Here is a 27,144-nt window from a genome sequence, read left to right as displayed (position 1 = left end):
CCCCCCCCCCCCTCAAAAAAGCTCACAAGATTGTTTGTTCCAGTGTCACGCAGGACTTAGCTGTGCTCTTCCCATTAGAGCTGGTGGGGATTGCTCAGTCAAATCCCCAGGTGCTATTTTGAAAATGCTACAGTTAGCATCCGAAGTCATTCCTCCCCTGATGATACCAACTCTATGATCCCCCAGAGCCTACTCCTAGGGAAAGGCAGTATCAACCAGGAGCACATCAACAGAAAGAAAGAGGCCTGCTTAAAGTAAAGACAGCAAAAAGCAAACCCAGACATCATTGTTAGAGCACTGCAAACACTACTGCCAGCAGTGAGCCCATGAAAAGTGAGAAACAGAAGAGGCTAAGAGGATGAGAGCATGTCTCTGGATGACGGCAGGCCCCTGCCCTTCAGGGGCCACTGCGGTACTGTTACAAAATACAGAAGGTGAACCTGAGAAGAGCAGTTTCTATGCCATGAACATATGTTTTCATCACTTCTTAGCAATACATCAGAATAGCACAACTGCGAACTGTCTGTTTGCAATGTGATGCCTGCTTTTATCAAAGCCTTTACAGGCTGTTCACAGAGAGAGCAGGAAAATGTTTGGTACTGCTGAGATATCACCTTCAGCAGAGTATTGAGGAATTAGCAGAAGAATATAATACAGCTGCAGACACTTTGGGTAGGAGTCTGCAGATGTATTACCTACCTCTCAAGGTCTCACAGTAAACTGACTAAGTCGAGTTTGTCACCTTGGCTTCTCATATCAACAAGGAAGATAAGCAGGCACCTCTGGAGGGCAATTCCTCCCTGTGCCAAGATGGGTGTCTGACTGTTCAAAAGAAGAGCTCTCTGCTGATTACAGAGCTAACCTTAAGGAGTATCTAATCCTTAACCAGAAAAGTTGGAAGGGACAAATTCCCTTCTTCATGCTTTAAGGATTTAGAACCCGCTGCTTAAAGATGCTGCTAAGGGACAGAAGCAGCAGTATGACATGAGCACCCTGGGTCAAACTTGGGCTTGGTTCTTCCCCTCTCCCTCTGTCCCTCCACAGACATCTGGCAAAGCAGAACTGACCTGATAAGTGTGCAGTTTTGTTGCTTTACCTGGAACTTTGCAGAGAGAGGAAAGGTTTAGTAAGGGGACAGTGCACCCTGCGTTTGTACTGAGGACACATGTAAAGACTTCGCTTGAGAACAAGCTTTAATGGACTGAAGTTTGCCAAGCAAAGAAGAGAAGTTTGAGAATGGTCTCTCAACTGACAGCTGCTATCTGCAATGTTGTGTGTTGGTTTTCCCACTTCAGCATGACTGTTAAGCCTCACTAAAACTTTGTTGATGCTTGAATGAGCAAGCTCTTTGACAGAGCAAGCACATACCCCAAACTAGGGCTAGTTACTCCAGAACAAGAGGTGATACGGGGTTTCTGCAGAAGGTCTCAGCTCTGAAGGTGTGTGGTTACTCTGGGAGCAGGGTTGGAAATGCAGGAGCTATCTCGCCTCCTGCCCAGGAGCTGCATGGTGAACTCACTGCCCTCTTAAATGTTATCACATGAACATGGGCATGTCTGGGAACATGAAGAGCTGGTTTTCCAGTCTGTGGGTGACTGTGAATGGGCATCCTCCTGTCCCAGGACCGTGTGGGGTTCTGCGAGTTCAGGAGAGGTGCTGGTATCTGCTCCCTCCAAGGTGTCTGCTGAGTCTGGCACATGAGGCTGCTAAGGTGGAGGATGTTATGATAAAGATGACTCAATGTTAGAAATCTGCCTAACTTCATCCACACATTTCTTGTGGGTTCCCAAAAAACTGATGACTCTTAATGCCTGTCAACCTAGGCTCCTCCAGGTCCCAGCCTCCAGCAAGTCTCTGCGCTCCCCAGAGAATCTCCCTTTGCTGTCCCCAGAGGAGATGAGCACAGGGACTCCCAGATTACCATCCCCACACCTCGAAGCTGCAGACAGTGGGTTTTGGTTGGCACAGCCATAACGAGCTGAGCAGAAAAGACCCCAGAACCAGGACAGGCTGGAAGACGGAATTAATTCCAATTAAATCTGTGCAATTCACTCAGCTTTGCTTTTGCTCAGGATGGACTAGGGACAGCTGCTGTGCCTGACTCTTTTTCTGGGACAGTGAACTGGAAACAGCATCGCTGCATGGCCTGTGCCACAGCTCGCTTCCTCGTCCTTGCCTGCAACAGCAATGTCCCCTCAGCCCCTTCCCCCACTGCAGCTGTATGTGGTTTGGCTTCCTATTACTTCCTTTGGTAGTTCATTAAAGACATTAATCACCTTCTGCACAAAGACATTTCTCCTGAACTCCCTGCAGGCCAGGCCCCTTTCTCGGCTGCGGCTCTGCGGGCTGCTTCAGCCCTTTGCAGACACAGTGCTGGCGGCCCAGCCCTGCCCCCATTTCCCTGCTGATCTGGGTCCCTGCTAGACACGGATCAGGTGGTCATCCCCAAGCCTCCCCCACCACCTGTGCTCCGACAAGAGCCTCCCTTCCAGCTAACCTTCACCCCACCGTCGTCTACATCTCAGCATTTGTTGTCTCACTTTCCCTGGCCAAATGGTCCTATCTCAGGACCAACACACGGCCCCCTGCTCACGTGCATCATGCAACAAGTCATATATAAATGGGAGGTGCTCATCATGTAATAAGGATGTAAGGTGTCCTGCTGCACAGGGCTGACGGAGGGGAAAGCACAGTGGCATGTTGGGACTGTCACAGAGCAAGAGAGCTGCAGGCTGTGTTAAATACACTGCCAGTTTGCAATACTCATCCCATGCAGGGGATTCCCTGCCCTAAGCAGAGGTTTGGCTCTGTGGCAGTTGCAGGAAGGAGAGGGAGGCCAGGAGTGAGTGGAGCTACAGTGCTGGCCAGATGGGAGACACCAGCAGACTCTAGCTCATATTTGGGCAGGAGACAGAGCCCTTGCAAAGCAAAACCTCCCCTGGCTCAGCTAAGGGCTGGAAACAGAGACAAGGGAAAACTCCAGCCACGGCATGTCCACAGTCTTGCTAGAGCTGCTGCCTGTCCCCTTTTCCATGCCGTGTCTCCAAGTGCTGCTCCTGACCCAGCACTCCATCCTCCATCCCTGTGTGCTCTCTGTTGGACTCTGCTTGCCCATGCTCTCCCCACGAGCTCCCATGCTTGCTGGCAATTTTTTCTTCTCTCACCTGCCAGAATAGCAACACCCTCCTCTTTCTCACGGACGGCGTGACATGGGCTGTGGGTGTTGTGTGGAAGGAAAGCTAACAAGGCTCAGGGTACTCAGCGGATATAGGCAGGCCCACTGGAGAAAAACCACGTCTGAATCAGTGTAGTCACTGATGTCTTTTGCTCTGGAAGCTTACTGCTAGCAAAGATCAAAGCAAAGTGTTTGGGAGGGCAGGGAGGTGAGAAATAGCTCTCCCTTTCTTGTGAGATCCTTCCATGCTGCATCCAGATTACTTACAATGGCTTCTGTACTTCTCCTCTGGCTTCTATACCTCTCCTCCAATCTCTCAACCTTTCATCTCCCTCCCACTTCATCTCCTCTAGCAGTTACAGGACCTTGCTTATTAAATCATGCCAAGACTCCTATGGCATATAGAGAGATGCAGACACATATGCTATATACACACAAGAATCCTGCCATCAGTTGTATGTTACATCTCAGTCTTAGACATCAGTTGTTTTCTTTTGCACTCCTCCACTCTGCCAAAAACAAATAAAATCAGAGAATGAAAAGACCCTCTTGAAGAAGCCAAAATATGGCAATTTGTAGCTGTTAACTTGCCTCTTCATTGCCTCTCACTGATACTTCCTCAAGGGATCAATCAGTCCTGCAATGCATAAGGATGTCTCCACCTGAAACTGCAACCCTGGATGAGGATTGGCAAGGGTGTGGTTTGCAGAGAATGTGGAAAATAACTAATACATTAATAAAAAGAATCAATATTGCTGGGGGGGTGTTGTTCTTTTACGTTGTGTCGTGGTGTTTTTTTTTTTAAGAATGCCCCAGAGGGAACAAGTGGGTCTGGCTGCTAAAGGGCAGCTTGAGAAAATCAACGAGAGACTCGTTACTGTGTAAGCTAATGAGTGATCAGTTCAGCAGGTGAGCAGGGAACAGTTTCTGCTGGGTAGCATGCTGTTATTATTCTAATAATTCAGTTTTGGGGTTTTTTTTTGTTTGTTTGTTTTTTGTTTTGTTTTTTTTTTTTTTGTTTTGTTTTGTTTTGTTTTTTCTGGGATGATTGTGGATTGCTAATGGCTCAGTTTGGCCCTTCTTCTGCATCTTGCCTAATACATGATTTCCTCAGAAGTCCCTGTAACCTCCCAGAGCACATCCCATGCTCTACCAGATGGCACTTTTCACAGGGAAGAACGTTACCCTCCTTCAGTCCTACGGAACTAAAAGCAGAGAATTAAACCCCCATCTCTCTTTAAAGGAATGCAGTTGAAAGAAATGCATCTTTGTCTTCAAACTTGTGTTAATACTGCACGCTGAAGAATTTGGATCTGCAGAATATTAAAGTCTCCCTGACTTATTCCCTCTTTAAGGAGCATGTTGATTTTGTGTTTGTTCTGAGCTTCACGTGTCACTGAAGCTAACCGGGACTATTTCTAGTGACAGATGTTGTCTTTGGGCCGTAACCCTATTAAGGAAAATGGAAACGTATATATCTAAAATTCCCACTAGAGTTTTGGAAAGGAACAGCGTGCTTCCCCACGCTGCCTTCCTTGCAGCCACATGAAGATTTCCACTCTCACCTTGCTAATATACCAAAAAATAGAGCCTGTGTGTTTCTGGCTCAGTAGGACCCCTATCACATAAAAAAAAAAATCTTTATTTTTAGAGAAGAAAGGATAAGCTGTGAGTGAAAACTGTGACTGTCACACAATGGACAGGTCTGGCCTCTGCTGCTCACTGTTTCCCAAATCCCTTCTCTGCCTGCTGCAGAGCCCAAATTTTACCTCTTCAGTGTCTTTTTTACTTGTCACCAATGAGTATTTGGGAACCTTTCCAGATGAGCAGATAGATTTGCAGGCGTGAAATTCCCCTTATTCCTCCTCTGATTTTTCCTAATTGCGTCATATCAGCTTTTCTCCTCAGGCACCGCTCCCACAGCCCAGTATAAAGAACTAAATGCATAAAAATAGTCATGCAAAAAGTGCCCCCCATGCCCTTTGGAGAGAACTGGACACAGAAGACTGGGGGAAACCCGTTCCTGATGCCTGACAGGTGCTGCCAGCCTCTCGGCAGGGCTGCCTTTGCCAAATGACAGTGGAGCCCCATCAGTGTCCCTGTTGATGATATTGGCCCATGTTCACCCAAGGCTCTCCATGCCCAGATCTGTGAAGGTAGAAAGACAACCTGTCCTGTCTTGGCAGCTGTAGCTGAGGAAATGGCTCGGCACTCAGGTTTTAAATCCTTTTTCTTCTTGGGGAAAGCACATGGGACAAGCTCGCACCTTCTTCAGCAGCAGCTGTGACTGCCGAGCATCCAGTGCCCACTCTGCAACCCCTGCAGAGACCTTGGAGACAGGAGGCTGGTGGCACCCACAGGAGCAGCTCCCTCCTGTTTGGCAGGATTTCACCCATCAGCACCCTCCTTAGGGTTGGACCTGACTTTGTAAGGTGCTGGCACCTCACTAAACAAACATGCATTCACTAGAAAGCTACAGCCCATCCCTGCCAGAAATTGAGCATCCTTAACCTCAATTTGTTCTAACGTGAATTGATTCTCTGTGATTCATCTGCCTGCATCACATCCTTTCCTATTCCAAAATCTAAGGAGATGTATTTCCTTGTAGTACCTGTGTTGTATTAATCAGACTGCATCTGATCACTGAATCCATGTTTCTGTTGGCTTAACTCACATTAAGTAGTCATAGCTAGCATCCTGAGCTCTGCAGAGAAAAAAATAAAAAAATCCTGAAGCATTTACATGAGATTTCTGACACCGCAAAAATAAAACCAAGTCTACCAACACAACAATTACATACTATTATAAGGCTGGTCTTATTTAGACTGTGGAAGTTTAATTATAAAAAAATTGCATTTTAATTGATTGCTGCTGGAATAATTACAGCAACACCTTTCCAAGAAATGGCGACCATCATATGTTTGTCAACAAAGAAGCTTCCTTTAAATTCAACACCCAATAATTGTTTAATTAAGCCAAATTTAGATCCTCGTTTGACAACATTCAAATGTTTGCCTATTCCTTCCTGTCTCTGAGAGGTAATTTGAGAGATAAAAAGCAATCTCCAGAAATACTCTATCTATATACATAAGTATCCAAGAAAAAGAAGAAAAAGAAGTACTTCATTTCATAGCTGATCTGGATCTAAGCTTGCTGCTATTGATAAGAACATAAGCACAGAGTGAGTGATCACTACAAATCCCTCTCTAATTGGTGCTGGGAGGCCTTGATAAAATATGAAGAGACTCCAAACTACATGTTCATTTTCTAATATGCAGAACAGATTCAACTGTTGATATTCTAGCAGCACCCAGAGCCCGTAGTCAGTATGGACCCCACAGTAACTGTAGCTGTGCATACATGGAAGGAGAAGGATAAATGATTAACTGTTTTTCAGCCTCTTTACATGTTTTTTTTCAGCTGAAAAACACTGCTGCTGTCCTGTGCAGACCTGTGCATTTCAGGTGTGCAGCCCCTGAATGTCCCTTCTCAGTAGCCCAACACCAAAGCACACAAAATCCAATGGCTGCATCAGCAAAGCTACAGGGCTGCACTGAACGGAGGGCTTTTTAGTCGCTGGTCATCCCTGAGAAGTGGAGTGAGTTTTGCAGGGACAGATTTACCAAGCTGGTGACTCACCTTCTGTGAGTACCACTCAACAGGGCATGTCCCCCAGGTCACAGCCAGGGACATCTGCTGCTGAGCCACTGTCTTCCCCGGACAGTGAGAGCAACCACCACCGTCTGCCTGACACTGCCAGGGCTCACCTGGGGACTCCAGCCAGTCTGCAAGCAGGAGGCTCTGCACCACAAATTAAATGAAGCCATGGAGCTGCGGCTGAAACAACCCGCATTCCCCAAGGAGCTGGGCTATGCGCAGGATGGGGATGTGCATTACATGTGCATGAATGGAGGCTGAGGTGAAGAATCAAAGCATTACCAGCACAGGTTGTCTCAAGTAAGCAGCCTCTCATCTCTTTGCTGCCGACAGGACACGGTGCTCATGGTCACTGGACTTCCCAGGAACAGGAATTTGCAACTCTCTCTTAAGCTTCAGACCCCGTGCGTCTCCACATCTGGCACAGAGCAGCCCTCTTCCCGTCCCACACCTCCCAGCTCAGGCCTCACCATCAGCCCTGCCGTGCTAGGTCTGCCCTGAGCACAGTCACAGCAAAACCCAGCCAGGCAGAGTTTGCTAGAGACTGTGTTGAGGCCATAAAGCTCTTTTGAAAACATGGCTGAAGACAGAACCTGTGAACATGTCTTTAAAGATGATCAAAAGGGTTTGCTCTGCTATGTCACTAAGCAAACCTTTCAGCTACAGCACACCATCACTTTACCCTTTATAGTCACCCCGCACTGCTATATACTTCTGCTGAAGGAAGGACTCTAAATCCACCTTCCCCATGACCAATTGCTTTGGCCTTCGAAGAAACAGCACAAAAATATAGTCTCCCAACCTTTAGTTAGGAACCTTTAAATTAACAGGTGTGTATTTTCCTAGCCGTAAGCCACACCACGTACTCAGGTGCAAACACAGAGCATGTTCATTACCATCTATTCTGTGGGGTGGAATGAATTCAGGAAGATATATGAGTTATTGAAATGTGCCCGTGTTTCAGTGATACAACAATATTAGCATCAACCACACACATGAAATATGAAGTTGCTGCACATCGTATCTACTACCTATTTTTTCTTTCTTAATGATTACAGTTTGCTTAAAATCATAATCTACTGACATGTTATGCACAGGGACCACAGGACCCTGTAGATGGATGGTGCCCCACACAGAGGTACTCATAATCACTGCGTAATGATAAAAAGTCCACAACTGGAAACATCAGAAATGCAAAAGTTGTTGCTGGGCTGTCACAGGCAGCCCAGCACAACAGCAGCCTCCTGGTATTTTACAGGTTTATCACTTTCATGGGTATTATTGTTACCAATTTACGATCGTCACTAGCACATCATTAACAGCTCCCTATCACTGTCACCTGTGCACAAATGGGTGCATCTCATACTGTAAATTCACCCACTGTCACAGAGAAGCTTGCTCATCCTAACTGGTAAGCAGATATATGTCAGGCAGAGGTGTCACAGTTGATGCTGACATACATTTTGCATACAATCTCCTTAGACAGGGTGCTGTCATTTTGCTGCAGCTCATCCCGCCACTTCATCATCGCCCTGCAAGCTGCCCAACAAGGCTTTTTACTTCTGCCATCACCACTGATTCTTAATATATATTCTGTATTTTGAACGATGCTACTTCAGGCACTTGCCATAAGGACTGCATTTAGCACATGAGGGCAGATCCTAGCACGAGGCAGGACTTGCCATGGGGCTGGGACCTACTAGTCTTCCTCAGAGGTCCTGCAGGAGATCCTGACAGGGGCAGCACCAGGTTTATAGGGTCCAAACACCCCTGACTTAGCCATCAGAGAAACAGGTAGTGCCAATGACAAGGAAATGCTGTGTTCTCTATCTCCATGGGAACAAAAACTGGTACTTTTAACTGAGCCAGTATCATGGCCAGTCTTTTCTCAGAAGATAAGGACCACTGCGTGGGCAGGGTTTTTATTCTCTGTAAATAAACAGATCTTTCTGCTGATATCTAGTCTTGGCAAACAGGAAGGGAATTTGCTGGAAGATGAGGAAAGAGATAATTCCTGTCAAAAGTTTCACTCCAGCCCTAGAGTACTAAAACCAAGTCTCCTATCAGCCTGGGTTGGGTTGTTTTTTTCTTTCCCCTAGGGTACATGGAATAATATCTTCTTTTGTGCTTACAAAACAAATGCTGCCTTCATAGTCTGGAAGAACTTAGGAAGTTTTTAATTATAAGAAAAGGAAAATGAGGGCAAGTGAAGTTGGGCTGTGAGGAGTGCTCCGCTGGTCTGATCTAGGACAACGTGCCCTACATAGAGCTCAAATATAACATCCTTTGGGAGGTTGTCTTGCTTCCATTCAGCTTTTGTGAGACCACCCCCGCCCCCGTGGTACTAATGACAGATTTCTGAAGCATCACTAGTATCGTGGTCTTGCTATCAACGTTAATGCTGTAAACAAAACCATCAGTGGCAGGCAAAGAGAGGGAGGGAAAACTATGTGCAGATGGAGAATTTATTCTATTGATATTCTTGCAGTTTCTACTTTCTTCCTGCTATCAGCACTGAAATAGCTCATCCCCAGCCAGAGTCAGCAACTCTATCCCGGGTGGGTGACGCTTTCCCTTGATAGATACACGGTCTGTCTTTTTTTTTTCTATTTGTCTAGTTTTCCTGCCAAGGAAGTGCCATTGGATTGCACTAAAATAGTTGCTCTACCTTGATGGAAACCTTGTAGTTGGCAAATAGAGGGATATTAAGAAAAATAGAAAATCTTTAGATGTGTCATTAGACACGCCAATGAAAGTGTGGCCAAATTGTTACTTCTCTCTCTTATGTCACACCGGCCAGGAAATTCCTGCAATCTTCTATTTGCAAACCTTCCAAGAGAAAAAAAAATACAATATTTTTCTTTTCTTCAAAGAGCCTTATTAATTCCCCTCCTGTACATTCCCGGTTCTTTTTGCAGGAAAGCATTTTTCCCTTCTGTGTATTTCTGAGCAGAGAGAACAGTTTGTGTCCACCTCTACGCCACTCTCCACATGACTAAACTGCCAAGAGGATGTTTCGGTGAATCAAAAGGATACTACGGACATGAGCCAACAACAATCCAACAAGCTCTGCAAAGGGAAGGGTTCCTCCAGTCCCTCCTGACAGTCCTCATACACACACACAGAGGCTCAGAGAGTGAAAGCAGTGTCTGACACCAAGTTGAACCGAGAAATTCTTAGTGCATCGCATCCTGGCGGTGCGAGCCCCCCATGCACAGCACAGCACCGCGCCGCTCGCTCCAAGGGAAGTAAATGCTGCAACAGCCCCTAACGCAACCCCCGGGCTGTTTTATGGGGTTTGTTTTCCTCTGGTTCCCTCCCAGTCTTGTTTGTTGCTTGTTAATCTTGGCATTACCTGGCAAGCCAGTTTTTCTTTTTCCAACTGTATCATCTAAGAACAGCACAGTTAATGTGCTGTGCTTTAGTAGGATACAGATACACACTCCAGCATCGACTTTGGGGTGTGAATTCAGTCTTTAATACTTGTTTTTAAAGCCATTGATTTCACTGGTTCTTGAAACTAGAACTCTCTTACATCCCTGCATTATCAGGCATGCCCCTTACTGTGGATATGGACTCCACTTGCACCAAGCTGCTGTTTTCTGCTAGGTCTTTCCTAAATTACAAGGACAGATGGCTAAACTGGGGCTGAAGAAAAAGCTGTTCACACTAAACAGAGACTTCTGTACACCCAGTGGGTGGAAAGGGGTGTCTCTGTTGTACATCAGGGCTATAGGAAATATGGGAACGAAACCTCAACATAATGAGTTGGGCAGAGGTTAGAGAAACAAGAGGAAATTAATTGTTGGGGGTTTTACACTGTTTTGGAAGCAATGAAAGAGAAAATGCAAGACATGCTGAATAACTGCAGCACTATCTCACCCCTATGTCTTAGCACAAACCCAAATGATTCAGAAATTGTTTGCCAATGTGTTTGGGGTTTTCTTGCATGGAACCTAAAGGCAAGCTGCATGTTTTGAGCAAGATGTCCTGTATGTCTGACACAAAAAAAACCCCAGCCAAGACTAAAGAAACCAAAGTAAGAGAAAGTATGGCAAACGCCGCTACTTACAGGTGTATGTCATTTCAAAGCTGTCGCTAATGTTCACAATGTCGATCTGGGGAAGGAGCTTAGGGGGTTCCGTGAGCTGAGACAACGCAAACCTAAAAGCCGCATGTTCCTGGGACTGTTGATTAGGAAATAACCCCCCTGGGGAGAAAAACAGAACAAGAAGAAAGGTCTTAAACACACCCGTATTAGCAACCTCTTCAGTCCAAAATATTCCTGTGAGCAGAGGCTACAGCTCCCCAGCCCAGGGAGTGCCTCGACACTCAGAAACCCTCCAGCATGCAAGACCTGGGGGGCTTCGTGCCCACTGTGGACAGGCTGGGAGCAGAAAACCTTTACAGCTCGTGCATTATGTAACGCCTGGATCACATATAGGAGCCCTGATGCTTCCGTGGGCCTGGCAGCCTGTGGGGTCAGGGTGAACCAGGGCTTTGGCTCAACCTCCTCACCCCCCATAACTTTAAGAAAGAGAAATGGAAGCACTGTCAAGGTTACCTTTATAAAGGAGGAATGAGAGTCTTTTTTCCTCCTCTCCTCACTTGTAATTAGGCTCAGTTTAAACCCTGCTGACTAAGAGGAGGCATTTGCTCCAGAAGGGGTGCAGGGGTTCCCCCACCCTATGGGACTCAGGGGTATGGAGCAGACGGACCCAACGAGTGCAGCACTGGGTGGATGGGGGACAGGGCTGCGAGAGCCAGAGCAACGTGAGACCCATGGCCAAACAACTGCTGCTACTGGAAGTTTGCTGCATGGAAAAATCCTAAATTTAACAGGTGACAGTGGCCAGACTCAAAGAGGGAAGGAAATCAAAAGCTTGAGCCTCAAAGGGATCGATCTGAGCAGAAGTACAGACAAGCCCCGAACCAGAGGCTGACATAAATAGGACAGAAACTGGGACCAGGCTGGACCCAGGCTTAGAGCCTTTCTCTCCCCATAGACCAGCCGGGATAACCCGACCCTAGGAAAAGTTTCCTGCCGCTCCCACAGCAGGAAACTTGGCTTGTGGCAGATCCCTTCACAGCATCCAGGAAGATGGTATTAAATTCAGACCGTCTTGTAATTATTTGCATTTAAAGAGAGCACTGTAATTGGCATTTTACGAGTAGGGAAAGAAAGCACTTAGCAACAAGGTGGAATGAAAATGAAACTATTAATGCCCACCCCTCCAGGGCAGATGGCTTGGGGAAGAAACAAATGTGCAGAGACCTGCACTCTGCACATCTTTAGTATGAGGGCATCTCCTTGTTGTGTGGAAAGGGCTATTTGTGCATGAATATCCGCCCCCCACACACACCCCCGCCCCGTTCCTCCCACCCTCCAGCCTAATCATGGGTGTCAGAGGAATAAGATGCTAGTAGACGAGTTAAGCTCGGCTATATGTGTTTGTTGAAAGGAAAAAATCTGGGATGTTGCACAAATTTGGGGTTAAAGGGAGTCAGGGAAGGATGCAGCAACAGCAATAAAAGCACCGATTGTGCAGCTGGAGTCAGACAGGAGTTGCCTGAACTTGGTGGGTTAGCAATTGATTGGCATTGTAAAGAGAAGGGAGGCGGGAAAGAAAACCGGCATGCAAGGGAAAAGAATTTTGGGGCTAGGCTACAAACCATCATCAATAAAGATCAATGGGAGCGTAATAATAAACCTGGGGGGGAGGGAGGGAGGGAGCGGGGGAGGGAGAGGAGCGCTGAGAAGTTACAGGAAGGGAGAAAGGAATCAAACAGGCACTGCTGGTGTGCAGGGGAAGCAAGTAGCATGAAATGAAAAGAGACTTCAGTGGAAAATCTTCTTCCAATAGCTCTGGCCTTAATTCTTTAGCAACAACAACAGAGAGCGCCTGTTTGTTACCTCTCGTCCCAGTTACCTACAGATGAGAGCATCCTCACAAAAACGCATAATGCAACCTCTGATTTTGCAAATGCAGCAACGCACAATGGCAGCCCAGGCATTTCTCAGAGCAAGAACCAGATTTTTTTTTTTTTTTCGTGCTTCCTCCATTTCAGAGGCACTTTTCTCTCTCTATGTTGATGTGTGTGCAGGCATTTATTCCCAATCTTCCCCTCCCCCAAAGCCAAATTGATATATCTCTGCTCTTGCAAAGCTGGTACCAACGCACAAATCCAGACCTCGCGGTTCACCCCCTCGCTCTCTCTCTCTCTCTCACACACACACACACACACACACGTATTTTGCTTTTCCAAGCAACTGAGCAGGTCAGTTTTCCCCCACCGCCCCCTCTCCACCCCTGCCCCCCCTTGCCGGGGCACGGCACCCCCAAACGTCCCCGAGCTCTGCACTCACCTATCTGGATATTGTTGGGGAAATTGGCCCCTAACACCGCCCCTAGGAAACTGGTGCAGAAGAAGGCAAAAATGTGCTGCATATTCCCTTTTGCATTGGCGAAAAAGAAGCCCAGTTCCAAGCATAGATTTGATTTTTCCCCCGCTCTGCTCTCTTTAGCTGCCTCTCTCGCCTCCCCTCCGCTGCGCCTTCAGGGTTGCGCGTCTCCCTCGCTCGGAATCCAGCGCTGAGACTGCTGCTAAACACCGCCTGGCAGCAGGATTAACTGAGCCCCGTGAGAAAGAAAGAGAGCCCGCTCCTCATCCACATCCCTCCCCCGCCACACACAACACACACACGCACACGCCAGGCGCTTCCACCCAGCTCCTTCCCCTTTTCCCAGTTGGAGCTCAACAGCTGGGTACCGCATCCCCCCCACCCCGCCCCGCCTATCCCACCCGAGGGTCCTGGATGGGGTCTCTGAGGGCAATTCCCACCTACCCCTAAATTCCAGGCTTTCCCCCTCAACTTCTCTTGGCAGGAGCTAGAGGAACCTGCAAATCAGTAGGTGGCAAACTCCTCTAGAGAAAGGGCTTAAACTCCACTGCCTCTGATCCAGCTTCCCAACCTGGGCTCTCACCCCTGGGTCCAGGAGTTGAACTGATAAGTCTCTACAGCCTGGCTCATGAGGATAACAAAGAGGGTCGTATCCTGCAAACGTGCCTTGGAAAGAAGGGTTTCAGAGCAAGAGATCCCGAAGGATGAAAAAAAAGGACACCCCACCCCCCCATCATCTTTCTCATTGATTTTTCCTGCCCACGGTTAACCTACGAGGCTTTTCACCCCTGCGTTTAATGTGGAGGAATCTGTGCTCACCAGCACCATCAGATAGGGCAGGCTTGTGAAATTAGGTGGCTCTGCTAGCCTGGATCATTATAGGAGCTGTTTTGTGGCAGTTCTAGTGAGGTTGAAGCTTATTTAACCATAAGCAGCTTTGCTCAAAAACAAAGGAGGAAAAAAAAAATCAATAAAAGTAACAACGATAAAATACAGCTCCTAGGAACAACCTGGGATTTAGAAATATTTGTGGGAGAACTGTTGTGAACACAGAGTCATAGCCATCTCAGAAAGTAGAGAAAATTCACCGCTTCCCCTCTGAAACACATAAAAGTCCCAAACCAAACTTGGGGTCTCTTGCACCAGAACCTGGATACCCATGTTCAAGCACAGAGATTCTGACCTTACTGTTTGCAGCCTTATTACACACAGGGGGTAAATAGCAGAGAGGAAACAGAAAGAAAAAAGGATGTTTGGGGCAGAGTTAGAAATAGGACTCAGATGCCCCATCTTGGTTTGGTGTAGGGTGCCTTGCCCTGGTCCCCACTCCCCATCTCCAGAAGCATGTGGTTAAATGGGAAGAGCATCAGAGTGGTGACCAATGTTCAAAGGTCGGGAATTGCTCCCACATAAGAAAGAGTTGGACAGACAAGGACTCTGCAGAGTGGGAAAACTGGAATGGGATGTGACCAAAGCCTACAAAATCTGCAGTAGCATGGAGACATTCCCCGTTGGCCACAGGGCCCAGGTCTAACATAACTTTATAGTGCAGGGACAACAGTACTCTTTATATCCTCAAGCATTTTATGAACAGAATAGTCTTGAAAACAGAGGTAACAGCATCTATTTGTTGGCAGGTCCTCTACTTCCTCTGAAAGAGATTTACTATAGGTTTGCTTCCCCATCCAGCCCTTCCTGCCAGCTGTGACAGAGGCCGTGGGTAGAGGAGCATCATACATGGTCCTGCATCTCCACAGCCAAACGTGACAATGGCTGAAAAATCATCCCTCATGTGGCTACGGGCAAAGGCTCTGGGTAAATAAGAATGGATCATGAACCTTGTGCAGGCCTTCATTTCATCTCTGCAAATAAGAGTTTGGGATCTTTAACTTCTTCCTAGACAGTTTTCTGGATTTCACTGTGACTTTCAACTTAAAAACCCACATAAATTCCAGAGTAGGTGTAGGGTCTCAGCACCATACTTCAATACCTTGCAGCAGAGAGGAGTTGGACTGATGCCTGCAACTTTGTGGCCTCTTACAAGGACAATAAGTACAGTTACACTGTAAAAAAACAGAGCCCAGAAGACTTGCATCTTCCTTTTTGCAAGCAATAAAACATCCTTCTAGGATGCATTCCTTTTTTTCCCAAACCACCCTTGACCAGAGCAATGACTCTTAGTGCCAGAGACTGCAGGTTCATCAGAGCAATTGCTCGGGTATCCAGGAGTCAGTTACAGGAGCCAAAAGATGCTCCTACCTTGTCCCACTGCCAGGGTGACTGGCATCCTAGAGTCATATTCAAGCACAACAAATTTACATCTGCTCTTGGATAGGTAGTACCTTCATCAGACTTCCATTTCACTCCTTGTATAATTTAAGCAATACTGATTTGAGGATAAAATAACCTGCTGATAGGTTTTATGGGCTCTTGCTTTCCATCCAGAATTTAATAGAAACAGCTGCATTTATAATCTGAAGAAAGGCACTGAAGGATAACCAGTGCAACAGAAGGATGCTAGCACATTTTCAAAACTCCCAAACAGCCTATCTGATAATAATAGTAGCCATAACAATAAAATATTGTAATAGCTCACAGAAAGCTTTCACAGTCGCATTAATTAATAATGTTACTTTTGTCTATAAACTTCCCAAAGTGCAGGTGGCTTAACAAGGAGAACCTCACCACAGTGTAACAAGATAAGTGGTAATAAGATCATTATTTTAAGAAGGTATTCATTTTCTTTTCCCCTAAAGGTAACAGCATTTTATTCAGAGTTTGTTAGCACAAGGATGTTAGGAATTAACTCTACCTGATCTGAAGGTTCTTTAAATCAACATCAAAGCATTATAGCTTCTGAACTTTTGGCTAAACACCAAACTAAGTCTTGGAAAATTGATGAAACACTTCGATGTGGTCATGACAGAAAGACAGATCAATCCACCAGTCTTCTGAGAGAAGAGCCCAATTGAATTATCAAGAACCTTAAAAAACAATTGAAGGAGTTTATTCCTCCTTTCAGATTTGAGAAAACAAAATAATTCAATACAGCATATAAGTATATTGCACAGTGCCATATAAACTAAAAATACTAGGGAGTGGGGTTTTGAAGATCTGTATTTTGTCTCAAAGGGTCCTTAAGACATAGGTGGGACAGGCAGGCATCTGGTGGTTAACAGATAACATCCCACAAGGTCTTGTGGGATTAATCCATGCAACCGAGTGTAAAGAATTAGGTCTAAAGGAAAAAAAAACCAACCAACTCTTCAATTTAAGGTAAGAAGTGCTATCAAGAAAATTTAAAAGCGTGTAACTGGTTCACTTAAAATCTTTGCCAGACATGAGAATAAGAAAATTAATACGTCAGAGCTACCGTTCCCGTTGTGCCCTGCTTGGAGCTGACCTTGCTGTACTGGGCAAGAACTTTTGTTCTCAGCCATTTCTGCTCCAAGGTTTTGCACGCCAGAGAGTTTTGTCTCTGAGGAGGCTGTCTGCCACCTTCCTCTTTGCTCTGCTTTCCTTGACATGAAGTTGTCCACACGAGCAGAATAGTCTGACTCCACTATCAGAGCTTTTGTTTCCAGGATAGGAAATAAGTGGTTGTTGCAGCAGATATATCTCTGTACCAGGAGCCTTGGAAAAACAAAGGACTCATTCACATGCAGAAGCTTCCAGCCTTGAAAAAATGAGGAAATCAACAGAACTCGGCATCTGTCCGACCTCCCAGCAGAATTATTTCCCCCCGTGCCCACTGTATTTTACAGGATGCTCCTAAATGTCTTTAAAGAGGCTACTGAAATACCACTATTTCTGAAATGCCTTTTTTTTTTTTTTTTTTTTCCTAGCTGGACAATCTCTATAGGAGGCTTTTGATAAAGAGCAAAATGTAATTATAGTGATTAATTTCATTAAACTCCAAACAACACAGACTCTCATATGGGTTTCGCAGAGCCTTGGCATAAATGAATGCTAATGGATTCACGTGCATTTCTCTCCCTGCCTTGTTCACCTCAATTTTGTTATTTTGGATAATGTACCTCTCAAGGAATGATTGTAGAGCAGGTGCTGAGAGGAGAGACTTCCGAAATTCAAAATGAGGAAAATTTGGGAGTAATCAAAAAGGAAAAGGGCTGAGACAGCTCCCTCCATTCACAGCACTGACGTACCGGGAAGCGTGTGTGCAGATAGCCCTTGGCACACCTACACCCAGCAAACATATGCACAGTCACTGGTGCCACCCACACAAAAATGACACCGATAGACATGGTTAGGAAAGCGTACGTGTGCTGTACGTGCACACACACACTCACCGGATCGCCCAGCAAGGAGCGGGTGGCACAGCTCAAGGGTGTTTGCCCACATGTGAAGATGCTGCGGAGAGACCAGAGTGGCTGAGGAGCCCATTGCACTCCCAGACTGTTTTCTAAAGCAGAGTTCACCCTGCACAGGGATTTCAGACCTGCAGGGACAGGGAGCCAAGCCCTTAGCCCTTCACTCATCCATACTCAGAAAATTCCTACTAAAGTAGAAACAGGGGGATTTCAGGCACTTTATGGTCATTTCCATGCATCCATACATAGTTTATTTTACATCAGACACTTCAATCTTTTAAACTTGGAAGGGATTATTTCCACCAGATGCTGAAAAACAGCATCTACAAACTGTAGTTGCCAAATAATTTTTGGTGGAATCTCCTTTACAAAAATAGCCTCAGCAAAGTTTGGTATCAGAAGGAAAAAATCTGCTCCCATCAATGAGTCAGGCCTGAGGTATCTGTGGCCCCTGTTTCCTTTACATGGCAGCTGGAGTTGTCAACTGAAAAGCTTTGACATCCCAGAAGCAACTCAAAGAAGTTAAAGGAAACATGAGCTTCATCCTTTTCCAATGCATGCTAAAATGCAAAGATGTGGGACAGGGACAACACCCAAGATGAGGATAGCTCCAAGCAGGTCCTGACTAATGCCAAACATCTGGGGGCTGATGATTTAAGATCACCAGATATTGTTTCTTAATTTACTGACTGCTGATGGGGGAAGCCTAATGTGAACTAGGACTGGAGAACGTCAGCTTTTCCCACAAACTGTACCAGAATGTTTTTCTGTTGTCATTCTGATCCACTTATTACCATATTTATAAGAAATGACTTCTTACTCACTGTGGAATAATTAAGTAAGTAAATGGACTGGAAGATAAACCCGTCAATCAGAGTGGCACTGAAAACACTGCGCACCCTTCAGCTGGAAATTCAGCAGCAGCAGCTGGCAAAGGGATGCTGTGCTTTGGATCAGAGTGCCCGCGGGGTACGATCAGTCTGGCGAGGACCATGGGCTCCCACGAGCTGGGCTTCACTGCCAGCCAGCGTGGCTGGATGGGGAGCCTTCAGCACCAAAGGGCCAGGGGCTGTCCTGGAGTCACCTAAGGATGTAACCTGTGCACTCAGTCCAATTCAGATACAAGCACCAAACGCTACAGATTCAGATCTGCAACTTCATTTTTCACAGTGTTTTGTCCCACCATCCAGCTGGCCTGTTGAGGATGGGTTTGCTTTCACCCAATGGGCTTCACATGCTCAACTAGGGACAGTTCAGTCAGACAGTGACGCAAACAGCCCTGCGCTGGGTCGCTGTCTACGTGAGCACTCATGGAAACACTACGCACCTCTCTGTGATGAATCCCAACTGGCCCCTTTACTGGCTCCCCTGAAAGAGTAAGACTGTCATCTGCAACCCCAAAACTGCTCTCTTCCTCATACAGGGAAAGCTGCTAGTACTCATTTTTTTTCCTGGTGAATGGTTGATTTATAACTACTTATAGAAACACTCTGTGCCCTAGTCTCAGTTTACGTTCTTTGCTGAGTCATAAACATAAATCAGAGTTGTGGGTGGATCCCTGTTTGTTATTAAAGCACCTTATGGTTCTCTAAGCCTCGCCAGAGGAAGAAGAAATTACTGGTAATACATTAAATTTACAGTAGGTCTGCTGTTGTTTGAGAATATCCCCCCCCAAGATTATTGCCACAGATTGTGCTGTCACATTATTTTCTCATTGAATGGAAAACCAAATAAATTATAAGTATTAAAAAAAATATTGAAAATATGTGGAAAGATAATTATTTAATGTGAAAAGCCGGACACAGGGGATGCAACTGGTTATCAATAATTCAGTCGAATGTTCGTATATGCAACAAAGTTTTATTTCACACAAAGTTCCCGAAACATTGTGAATGCTCCGGATGAAGTCAAATAATGATTGAGGTGATTATGCAGTTTAATATTGATATATGAATCAACACTCGTTTTTAATCCCTGGCATCAAACCCAAGACGCACAGAAAACAAACGTGAAATGAGGAAGATAAAAGGATGCTGATTTAGGAAGGAAAAAAAACCAAAAAAAAAACCAAACCCAAAAAGCAGCAGCAGCAATTGCCGCAATTCAAACAGCCTTGCAAAGATCCCATCATTACCATCTGGCTCAGCGTTTCCCGGGCTGCTTTGCTAACATGCAAGATAAACAAACATGTGGGCTGTGCTTTAGGGTGGCTGATCTTGGCCTTTCTAATAGTCAAAGGAATCAAAGCTTTGAACTGGAGTAACTGAGTCAAGAAAAGAAGTATCAATTTCCAGTCCTTGCATCACATCCGACTGTAGCAGGCTGCCTGCTCCCAGCTGGGAAGGGGGAAGTCTATGCACAAAAGAGAAAACCTAAAAAATCACCAGAATTATGAGTGTCTGTCTGTCACTGGTTTCTGCAATCAATACAGATATTCACATCTCTACTCCTCATTCCTTAATTGCTACCCATGCTTTATCTTGGAGAAAAATAGGAATTGCTATGTCGGATCGAATCACACAATCATGCAGAATCCCACCCTGTCTGACTGTCTCAGTCTCGCCCGTGGTGGGGTGTATCGCCAATTAGCAGGCTGTATGTGTATTAAAAGGGTTGGATTTCATAAAGACTAAGGACTGACTCGAGACAGACACTCATGAAAACTCTACAGGCAGAGATTTTCTTTATTTGCACATGTGGACCCTGCACAAATAACCTGAATTCCCTCAAAATACAGGCAGAAGAAAAAGTCATTGTGATACAAAATACCGTTATGTAATTTTGTATGAAGAGTTTGAATTCTGAATGGCTGTGAAAGCAAAATGCTTTTGGTTTCAGTTAAGAAGAGGAATAAACCAAGATTTGCAGAGTTTCTGAATAAATACCAAGTCTGACACCCATCCATTCTTGGGGAGAGCACAGAGAAGACACAGAAAGGCTTCAGGATGGGACAGAGAAAAACATTAGAGCTGGAGAGAGGAGAATGAAAAGACTGGCACCGCTTAGCTGAAAGAAGAGATGAACGGGGAGTGAGGAGCTCCAGTTAGTAAAAGTACTGCCTGGCCTAGAGGCACTCTGTAGGTGTGTCTTTGATCCTCTTCTGTAACTCCCAAAAACATTTAAGTTCCACAAAGTAATTTTCTACAAATGTGTGGCAGAGGTCCATAGCAGTGGGATGTCCCAGCTCCTCGCTTCTCTGTCGGAGCATCTAAGGCCTCCGTGGCTCCATAGTGTGGTCAGTCGCTATGACGTGCCAGAAGACGTTGCTGCCAGCTCTGCAGAGGTGTAATTGGAGGGGGAAGGAATTTCACTTTTTTTTTTTTCTTTTTTTAAATTTTTTTTCCCCACAAAAAAATTGCAACTGCTTTGCCCTGTGGAATGGGCTGCTGCAGGGGAACTGCATTTTACAGACACTCAATTACAAGGTCTTCAGCTGCTATCGGTGTGAGGCTGCTCTATTTGGGCAAAGAGCTGTAAAGCTTAATGGGTTGATGAGGATCTGTAGGTTATCTATAATTTCTCCTCTTCATCCTTTAGACACCACAAAAATGACAGAAAGCTAAGGATATAATCTGAAACAAACGTCTTCTTTAAAGAATCATCATGTTTTCCAGGCTGGAAAGGAGAGATAAGAAAGATGATACAAGCCCTGTTACACTATGTGTTTTTGGACGTGTCCCATATTTAGAGACTTTCTGTGCTCATCAAGATTTTTTTTCCGGAGACTTTCTGTACATCACAAGCACAGATCAGTGCTGTATTACAAACAAAAAGCTAGACTCCCTTTGTACTCCCAACAGCTGACCAAGACAGAAAGAACAGCACACAAACACCATGTCACCCGGCGCACCACAAAGTTTGCAACCCAGTGTAACAATGCCTGCAATTAGAGTGAGTGGGAATCGGATCAGAGCAGATCATTAGCAAGCTACATGCAGTACTACAGACAAAGCACAGAGCTGTGCAGTTTCAATCACAAAAAAAAAAGAGCAAATGAGCTTTTTTTTTCAGAAATATAAAGATGCAGTAATTGCTTTAGAAATCATATACATCTAAGTATACTTGGTTTAGATACAGTCTAGGACTACTGGGCAGCTGCACTGAGTCACGTTACACAAGGAACCTAAGGCTCCTATTAAGCTCTGCAGAAGCAGCACCACTCAACCTACAGCATCATGCCACCTTGCCTACAGAAAGTTTTGATCATCCAGCTACCAATGGTCCGTGATATAAGAACATTTATCCCATCTGAGACACTGGCAGAGGAAACAATTTACCTAAACTCACAGAACCTGCAGGAGGGCTGGGACTAAAATCCACAGTGCAGCTCTGTGCTTCAGGAACTAAAGGAAAGTCCCCAAGCATGAAAGCCCTGTGTACTTGTCACAGCCCTTGCCTCCCCTGCCCACGTCTCATAGGAAAGCCCCCAAGAGCTATTGCCATCTGTAGCAGCATGATAGCAAGTGGTACACTGCCTAAAACAACACAGGGAACCACAGATATTTGGAAGCGATTCAGGTGAACATGGTGCTGCTTTGTCAAATGAATAATATGTCACTGACTGATTTGCGAGACTTGCTGATAGCAAAGCACTGGTTAATTCTGGACACTGCGCAACCAGTCCTAGTGATGAAAAGGCAGGTTTCCATCTGCTTGGAGCTCGCTTGCATGCTACAACTCTAGGGCTGAGAGTAAAGAGAGAGACAGTGTGGAATGCAAAGACCTGGTGACCTAATTCATTAACTACAGGCTGCTTTCAGCTATTTAACTATGTTTTGCTATGCACATCTTATGGGCTCTTTTCTACATACATCTCTCTTTTCCTAATTCCTGCCAAGATATGGAAGTATTTAGACTTCCTATCTAGTGTGATGATATCATATTTATTTATAAATGTTCATCCTTGAAATAAAAAGATTATAATTGCTAGCATTTCAATTCCTTGCCCAGAGCTTGTGCCACAGCTTCATGAGTTTAGTTGGCCCCTGCTTCCAAGTCCTCCGGATGGTGAGCCACAGGTGCTGGGAGAGCTATCTCTCTCCGGCTGCATCCACAAAGCCGTCCTGCCTCCTCCAGCTTTTGCAATGAAGCGTTTTCCCCCAAGAGTTGTGATTATGAAATGTCACCGTGGAAACAGTTGGAATATAATATGTGCTTGCTTGCTCTCCCCCCATCTTTCCTCCCCTCCCACCAGCCTCCTCACTTTCTGAAGCTATGCTTGCTGTACAAGAAAAACCCTTGCTTCCTTCCTCCCCCCAAACCTGCAAAGGGGAGTGTCTGTGCTTCACAGTTACCGTGACAAAAACAGATGCCCCAAAAAATATTCCTATTCATTAACAGCTCCTTGGTACTTTGTAGCTACGCTAAACCTACCAAACTCAACTGGGTGTTATTGCAGTTACCAGGACTTCCCACCTTCCTCTGCCAAATAATACCACTTCTGTAAAATGGCATTATAATGAGGCTTTGAGCCAGTAGGAACCTGGTCTGCTGTTGCTATAACTGTCACTGCAAGAAAGCCTCTACAACAAAGCATAATTCCCCATCACGCACCTCTTCTGTCCTCTTAGCTCTGCTGTCCTGCTCCCATTAGTGTTATAATGAGAACACAACATGGACACGCATCTTAGTTTTCTTTCCCGTGTCCCACCACCTAGAGGCAGGTCTTTAGATGATGAGTTCTTTGTGCTCTGCCTACGTTAATAAAGCACGATTTTCCCCTAATCATGATTTCTTCCACGCTTCTCATCAGCATCACAAAAGGTCAGAGCTGTCCACCTGGGAGTGGAAAGGTCAATTCACTTCGGATCTGACACGTGGTATCTCGTAGCTCCTGGAATATAATCAGCTCACTTCATATTTATTTTGTGTGACTGCAGCACTATAAAAGAGCGGGGGCTGTTCCAGAGAAATCTTCAGTCTTTTGTAAGGAATGTGCAAGCAAACCCAAGGGAAAATTTGAGCTCAAGAGAGCAATACTGAATAGACCTCTCTCTCTGGCAGAGGACGCTGGTTTAGTTCTCAAAATCCCATAGGGGATTTAGATGCCCATTGGTATTTGTTAATTTTAATTAATGGGATTGCACATAAAAATGCCCTAGGCAGTTTTCAAAATGTCAGGCAACAGGACTTTGAGGGCTGCACAGATGAACCCATTCAGTGAGACTCTTTCCTATGGACTAATCATTAGAAGAGGTCCAGAGATACTCTCCACAGTCACGTGTACATGTATGACAAAACAACCTGGGGAATCAACGAGTTCTCCAATTCTGGAGAAGCTTTGAGCTTCCACACTGAGGTTCACAAACACATTGTTCCCCCAGCAGCTTCCCAGATATCCTTGCACTGCTGCAAAGTGGTACTGTGAGGGGTAGGGGAAGGGGAGACAAAGACCAACTTCTGCCCTGGGAGAGATGGGAAGCCCAGGCAGGAGCTCCTCTCTTTGCTGGTTGGCTCGACCTGAAGGGAGGCAAGGGCACATGCCTCGATGGCTCAACCAGTTGGAGTATATGACCTTGTTACCTCCAACGGTGCCTTTAAGGTAACTGTAAAAGATGCCTGTTGGAAGTAGGAGTCCTAAGAGACCTCTGAGGCTGATGCTTTGCAGTACAATCCTCAGCTTCTATTTTTTCCCCTGTGGCAGCTTATTTGTGAGTGCCAGGGGGAAGGGGATGTACCCTGTGATCATAGAGAAGAAGATGCTTCCTCATCCTCATGCAAGCCATAGATCTCCAAGAAAGTGGCTTGCAGTTGCTGTTGTCCTCCTTACTGTCTCACCTGCAGCCCCATGCACAAAGCCATATAAGCTAGTCTGATAGCACTTTGCAATAATAAGATCAGTTCAAGAGAAAAAAAAACCCAACACATAGGTCTTTTGGGTGGCATATACCAGTATTTGCACTCTGAACGCATTTCTTCAGCTGCTTTGCTCCTTTAATGACAATCCAGGAGCACGCATAGGAAATCCCTGAGACAGGCTAATGGACAACCCTCCTACCCTGGTCTCCAAATAAGCAATTCAAATTGGCAGAGTCTCTCATCAGAATTGTTAATTCTCCACCATGTGACAGCCTCCCGTAACTCCCAGGCTCACCAGGTGGAGAAGAATCACAAAGACTCTCGATTTAAATACTGCTTCTATTTCTGACATGCTTTCAATTATCTGCAAAGGCAACCTATCACTCACATCCCCTTGCCCTCTTCACTGATCCCTGCACTGATAACAACCCTTTGCAGCAAAACACCTTTCACCCAGGAAGGTGTACAAAGACAGCTCTGGGAGATGAGCATCTGGCCCGAGATCAGGCTGTGCCGCAAAGCGGTGGCAGCAGCAGGGATGGAAATGGAGCCCTGATGTCCATGGCTGCAGGCCAACCTGCAGCCACCGCAAGGGCTCCCCGGCACATGGAGATGAAGAAAACCATGCCTGTCCTTCCTCCATTTGGCTCATCTCAGCCTGGAGCTGCAGCTGTGATGGAAAGTTCCAGGGTGCAAAGATCTCTCTGGCAGTGAACAGTGCTCATCCCTTTCCCTGCTGCTACAGGCAGAGTCACTGAAAGGTTATCAAGTAGGGCAAAGCCATTTTCATCACCCCACAAAGCACTTTTCACATGCCCAGTGCCCCTTTTGGAGAGGAATTCAGGACATCTGCTATTTTAACCATAATCAGATCTGGATTTTTCATCTAAGTGACTGTGACAAATTGCAGTCCCCAATTATTAGACTCACTTCTCCTTCAACATCAAAGTAGTGTAGGTGACGAAGGAATCAGGACCACTCCTACCTGGGCACCAGCTAGTTACCAGGCACTCAGACACGCTCGTACCTGTACGCAAGGTGAGTTAGGAGTGGGAGACTGAACTATTAAACTGCTGCTGTCAATTTTACAGTCGTACTTAAGCCTGTCCATCAAAACAGGGCACCCCACTTGTTCCCATCTACTTCCACTCATGGTCTCCCTACTTCAAGTGGCAAGTCAAGATACGGTACTTGTGTATTAGCGTGCGTTCACTGACTAGCCTCACTGCCTCAAACTTTAACAACTCCCAGAAAATACTGGTTTGTTCATTTGTTTTTCTCCCCTGCTCATTTATGTTTGTTTTTTTTTTTTTTACCCCCAGGTTGTCAAGAACACAAAACACGTTTGAAGACCATACAGTGTCCTGGGTTTGGCACAGACATCTGCATCCAAACAATCTGACAGTCTACTTAGAGAAAAAGGAGAGAAAGTGTTTCGGATAGTCATTTGTACAAGGCTACCTGTCAGCTTAGTGTGAAAAAGCACAAATCTGCTTGTTTCCAACCTACAGCACTCCCTTTTGCTCACACGGGTCCTTATTCCACCTCGAAGTGGTTTTAAAACTAATGAGAAGTTTAATATCCTATGAGTCTCCATTTGCACTGTGTGGGGGGAAAGCGCTGCAAGACCCAAGACGTGACATTTTTAGGTAGTTGGTAAAAGAATAAAGATGCCTTTGACAGAAAATTGCAACCTTTCATAGAAAAATCCTCTCAGAAAATTGGCATTTTCTGCCTGTCTGCGTTTGATAGAAAATAATTTTCTTCCTAGCTCTTCCTTTGTATATGTTTGGAAATCTGAAAACCCTCTGGATAAAAACATGAAAAAAAAAAAGGGGGGGGACACTATGACACGACTGCTCAGCCAAAAATATTTCATTTGCCATTTTTCAGTGAAAAGTCAACAGCTTCTACAGTATGTCTACCACTTGATCTTGCAGGCAGACATGAGATTCTCCATAAGATGCACAAACAGACCTGACATTATGGAGATCAGCACCAGCATTTTCTCCTTTATGCAGCTTTGCTTTGCACAATGCTCACAACTATGGATTAAAAAATAAGTCTACACTGAAAAAAGCCCACAGTCCTGGAATCCACAAGATCAAGGCCTTTAAGCAAACCACCAGGTTAAAAAGTAGCTTACACAGAAATATTCAAGGCTAGATATACTTGGGGAGTGAGTAGGTATTTCATGAGCATTACCTAGCAGGCATTTATTTGTAAGAGTGGTAGGAGCGTGATCACATAATTTCCATTCCTCCTCCTTGGACTGAAATCCATCCCAAGGAATCCCTGCTCAAGGTTTGGTTGTTCCCAGCCCGAGGCGGGCTGATCCCCACCATCGCCAGCCTCAAACTGCACCCACGGGCAGGCAGCCGCTCCGTCACACACTGAGCACGGCAGCCTTCGTGGGGTGCAAAAAGCAGCATCCAAGTAGTCCTGTAACCATGACAACATTCAGGATCAAAAATACACACATTTCAACTCCTTGTAGTAAAAAGGAAATATCAATAAAGGATGGAAGCCACTTTCTGCACATTTCCATGTTCCTCATAAGTAAGTCTATGGGAATATCCCAGCTCTTCAGTATATGAAAACAAAGGAGGCAGAGTCCACATCCAGTACTAACTGCTTCAGGGTTTGTTACCTCTCTTTTTTTTTTTCTTTAAATAAGGTATCTGGATTTCTTTAGCTCCTTTGCATTTTAATGTTTATCGTAATACCTCAGATAAGTTGTTTTTTCCTCTCTTTCTTTCTCCGCACCCCCCCCCCCCCCC

At 45.5% G+C, this 27,144-nt stretch overlaps 1 protein-coding gene across 7 annotated transcripts in view; it reads right to left on the bottom strand.

Moving 5' to 3' along the window:
• GRIA1 (glutamate ionotropic receptor AMPA type subunit 1) overlaps window positions 1-27,144 on the bottom strand; it is a 194,611-nt gene that overhangs the window by 113,957 nt on the left and 53,510 nt on the right. For 5 of the 7 annotated variants that reach the window (XR_003399366.1, XM_026858088.1, XM_026858086.1 and 2 more), the window contains exons 1-2: window positions 13,200-13,505; window positions 10,905-11,042 (exon numbers count right to left, since the gene is read on the bottom strand). The exons of 1 other annotated variant lie outside the window; for it this stretch is intronic. Coding sequence is in view for 5 of the 6 variants with exons in the window: in XM_026858088.1 (XP_026713889.1) it covers window positions 10,905-11,042; window positions 13,200-13,281 (220 nt within the window). In the remaining variant the exon portion in view is untranslated. Of the gene's footprint in view, window positions 1-10,904; window positions 11,043-13,199; window positions 13,506-13,679; window positions 13,699-27,144 lie in introns of those variants that run through there. One more of the 7 variants, XM_026858087.1, reaches the window with a different exon arrangement.

The sequence above is a fragment of the Athene cunicularia genome, assembly GCF_003259725.1.
Source record: "Athene cunicularia isolate RWA chromosome 13 unlocalized genomic scaffold, athCun1 chr13_part1, whole genome shotgun sequence".
Taxonomy (NCBI): domain Eukaryota; kingdom Metazoa; phylum Chordata; class Aves; order Strigiformes; family Strigidae; genus Athene; species Athene cunicularia.
Note: the sequence above shows the minus strand (reverse complement) of the source record. Positions and strands in the feature narration are given on the sequence as shown.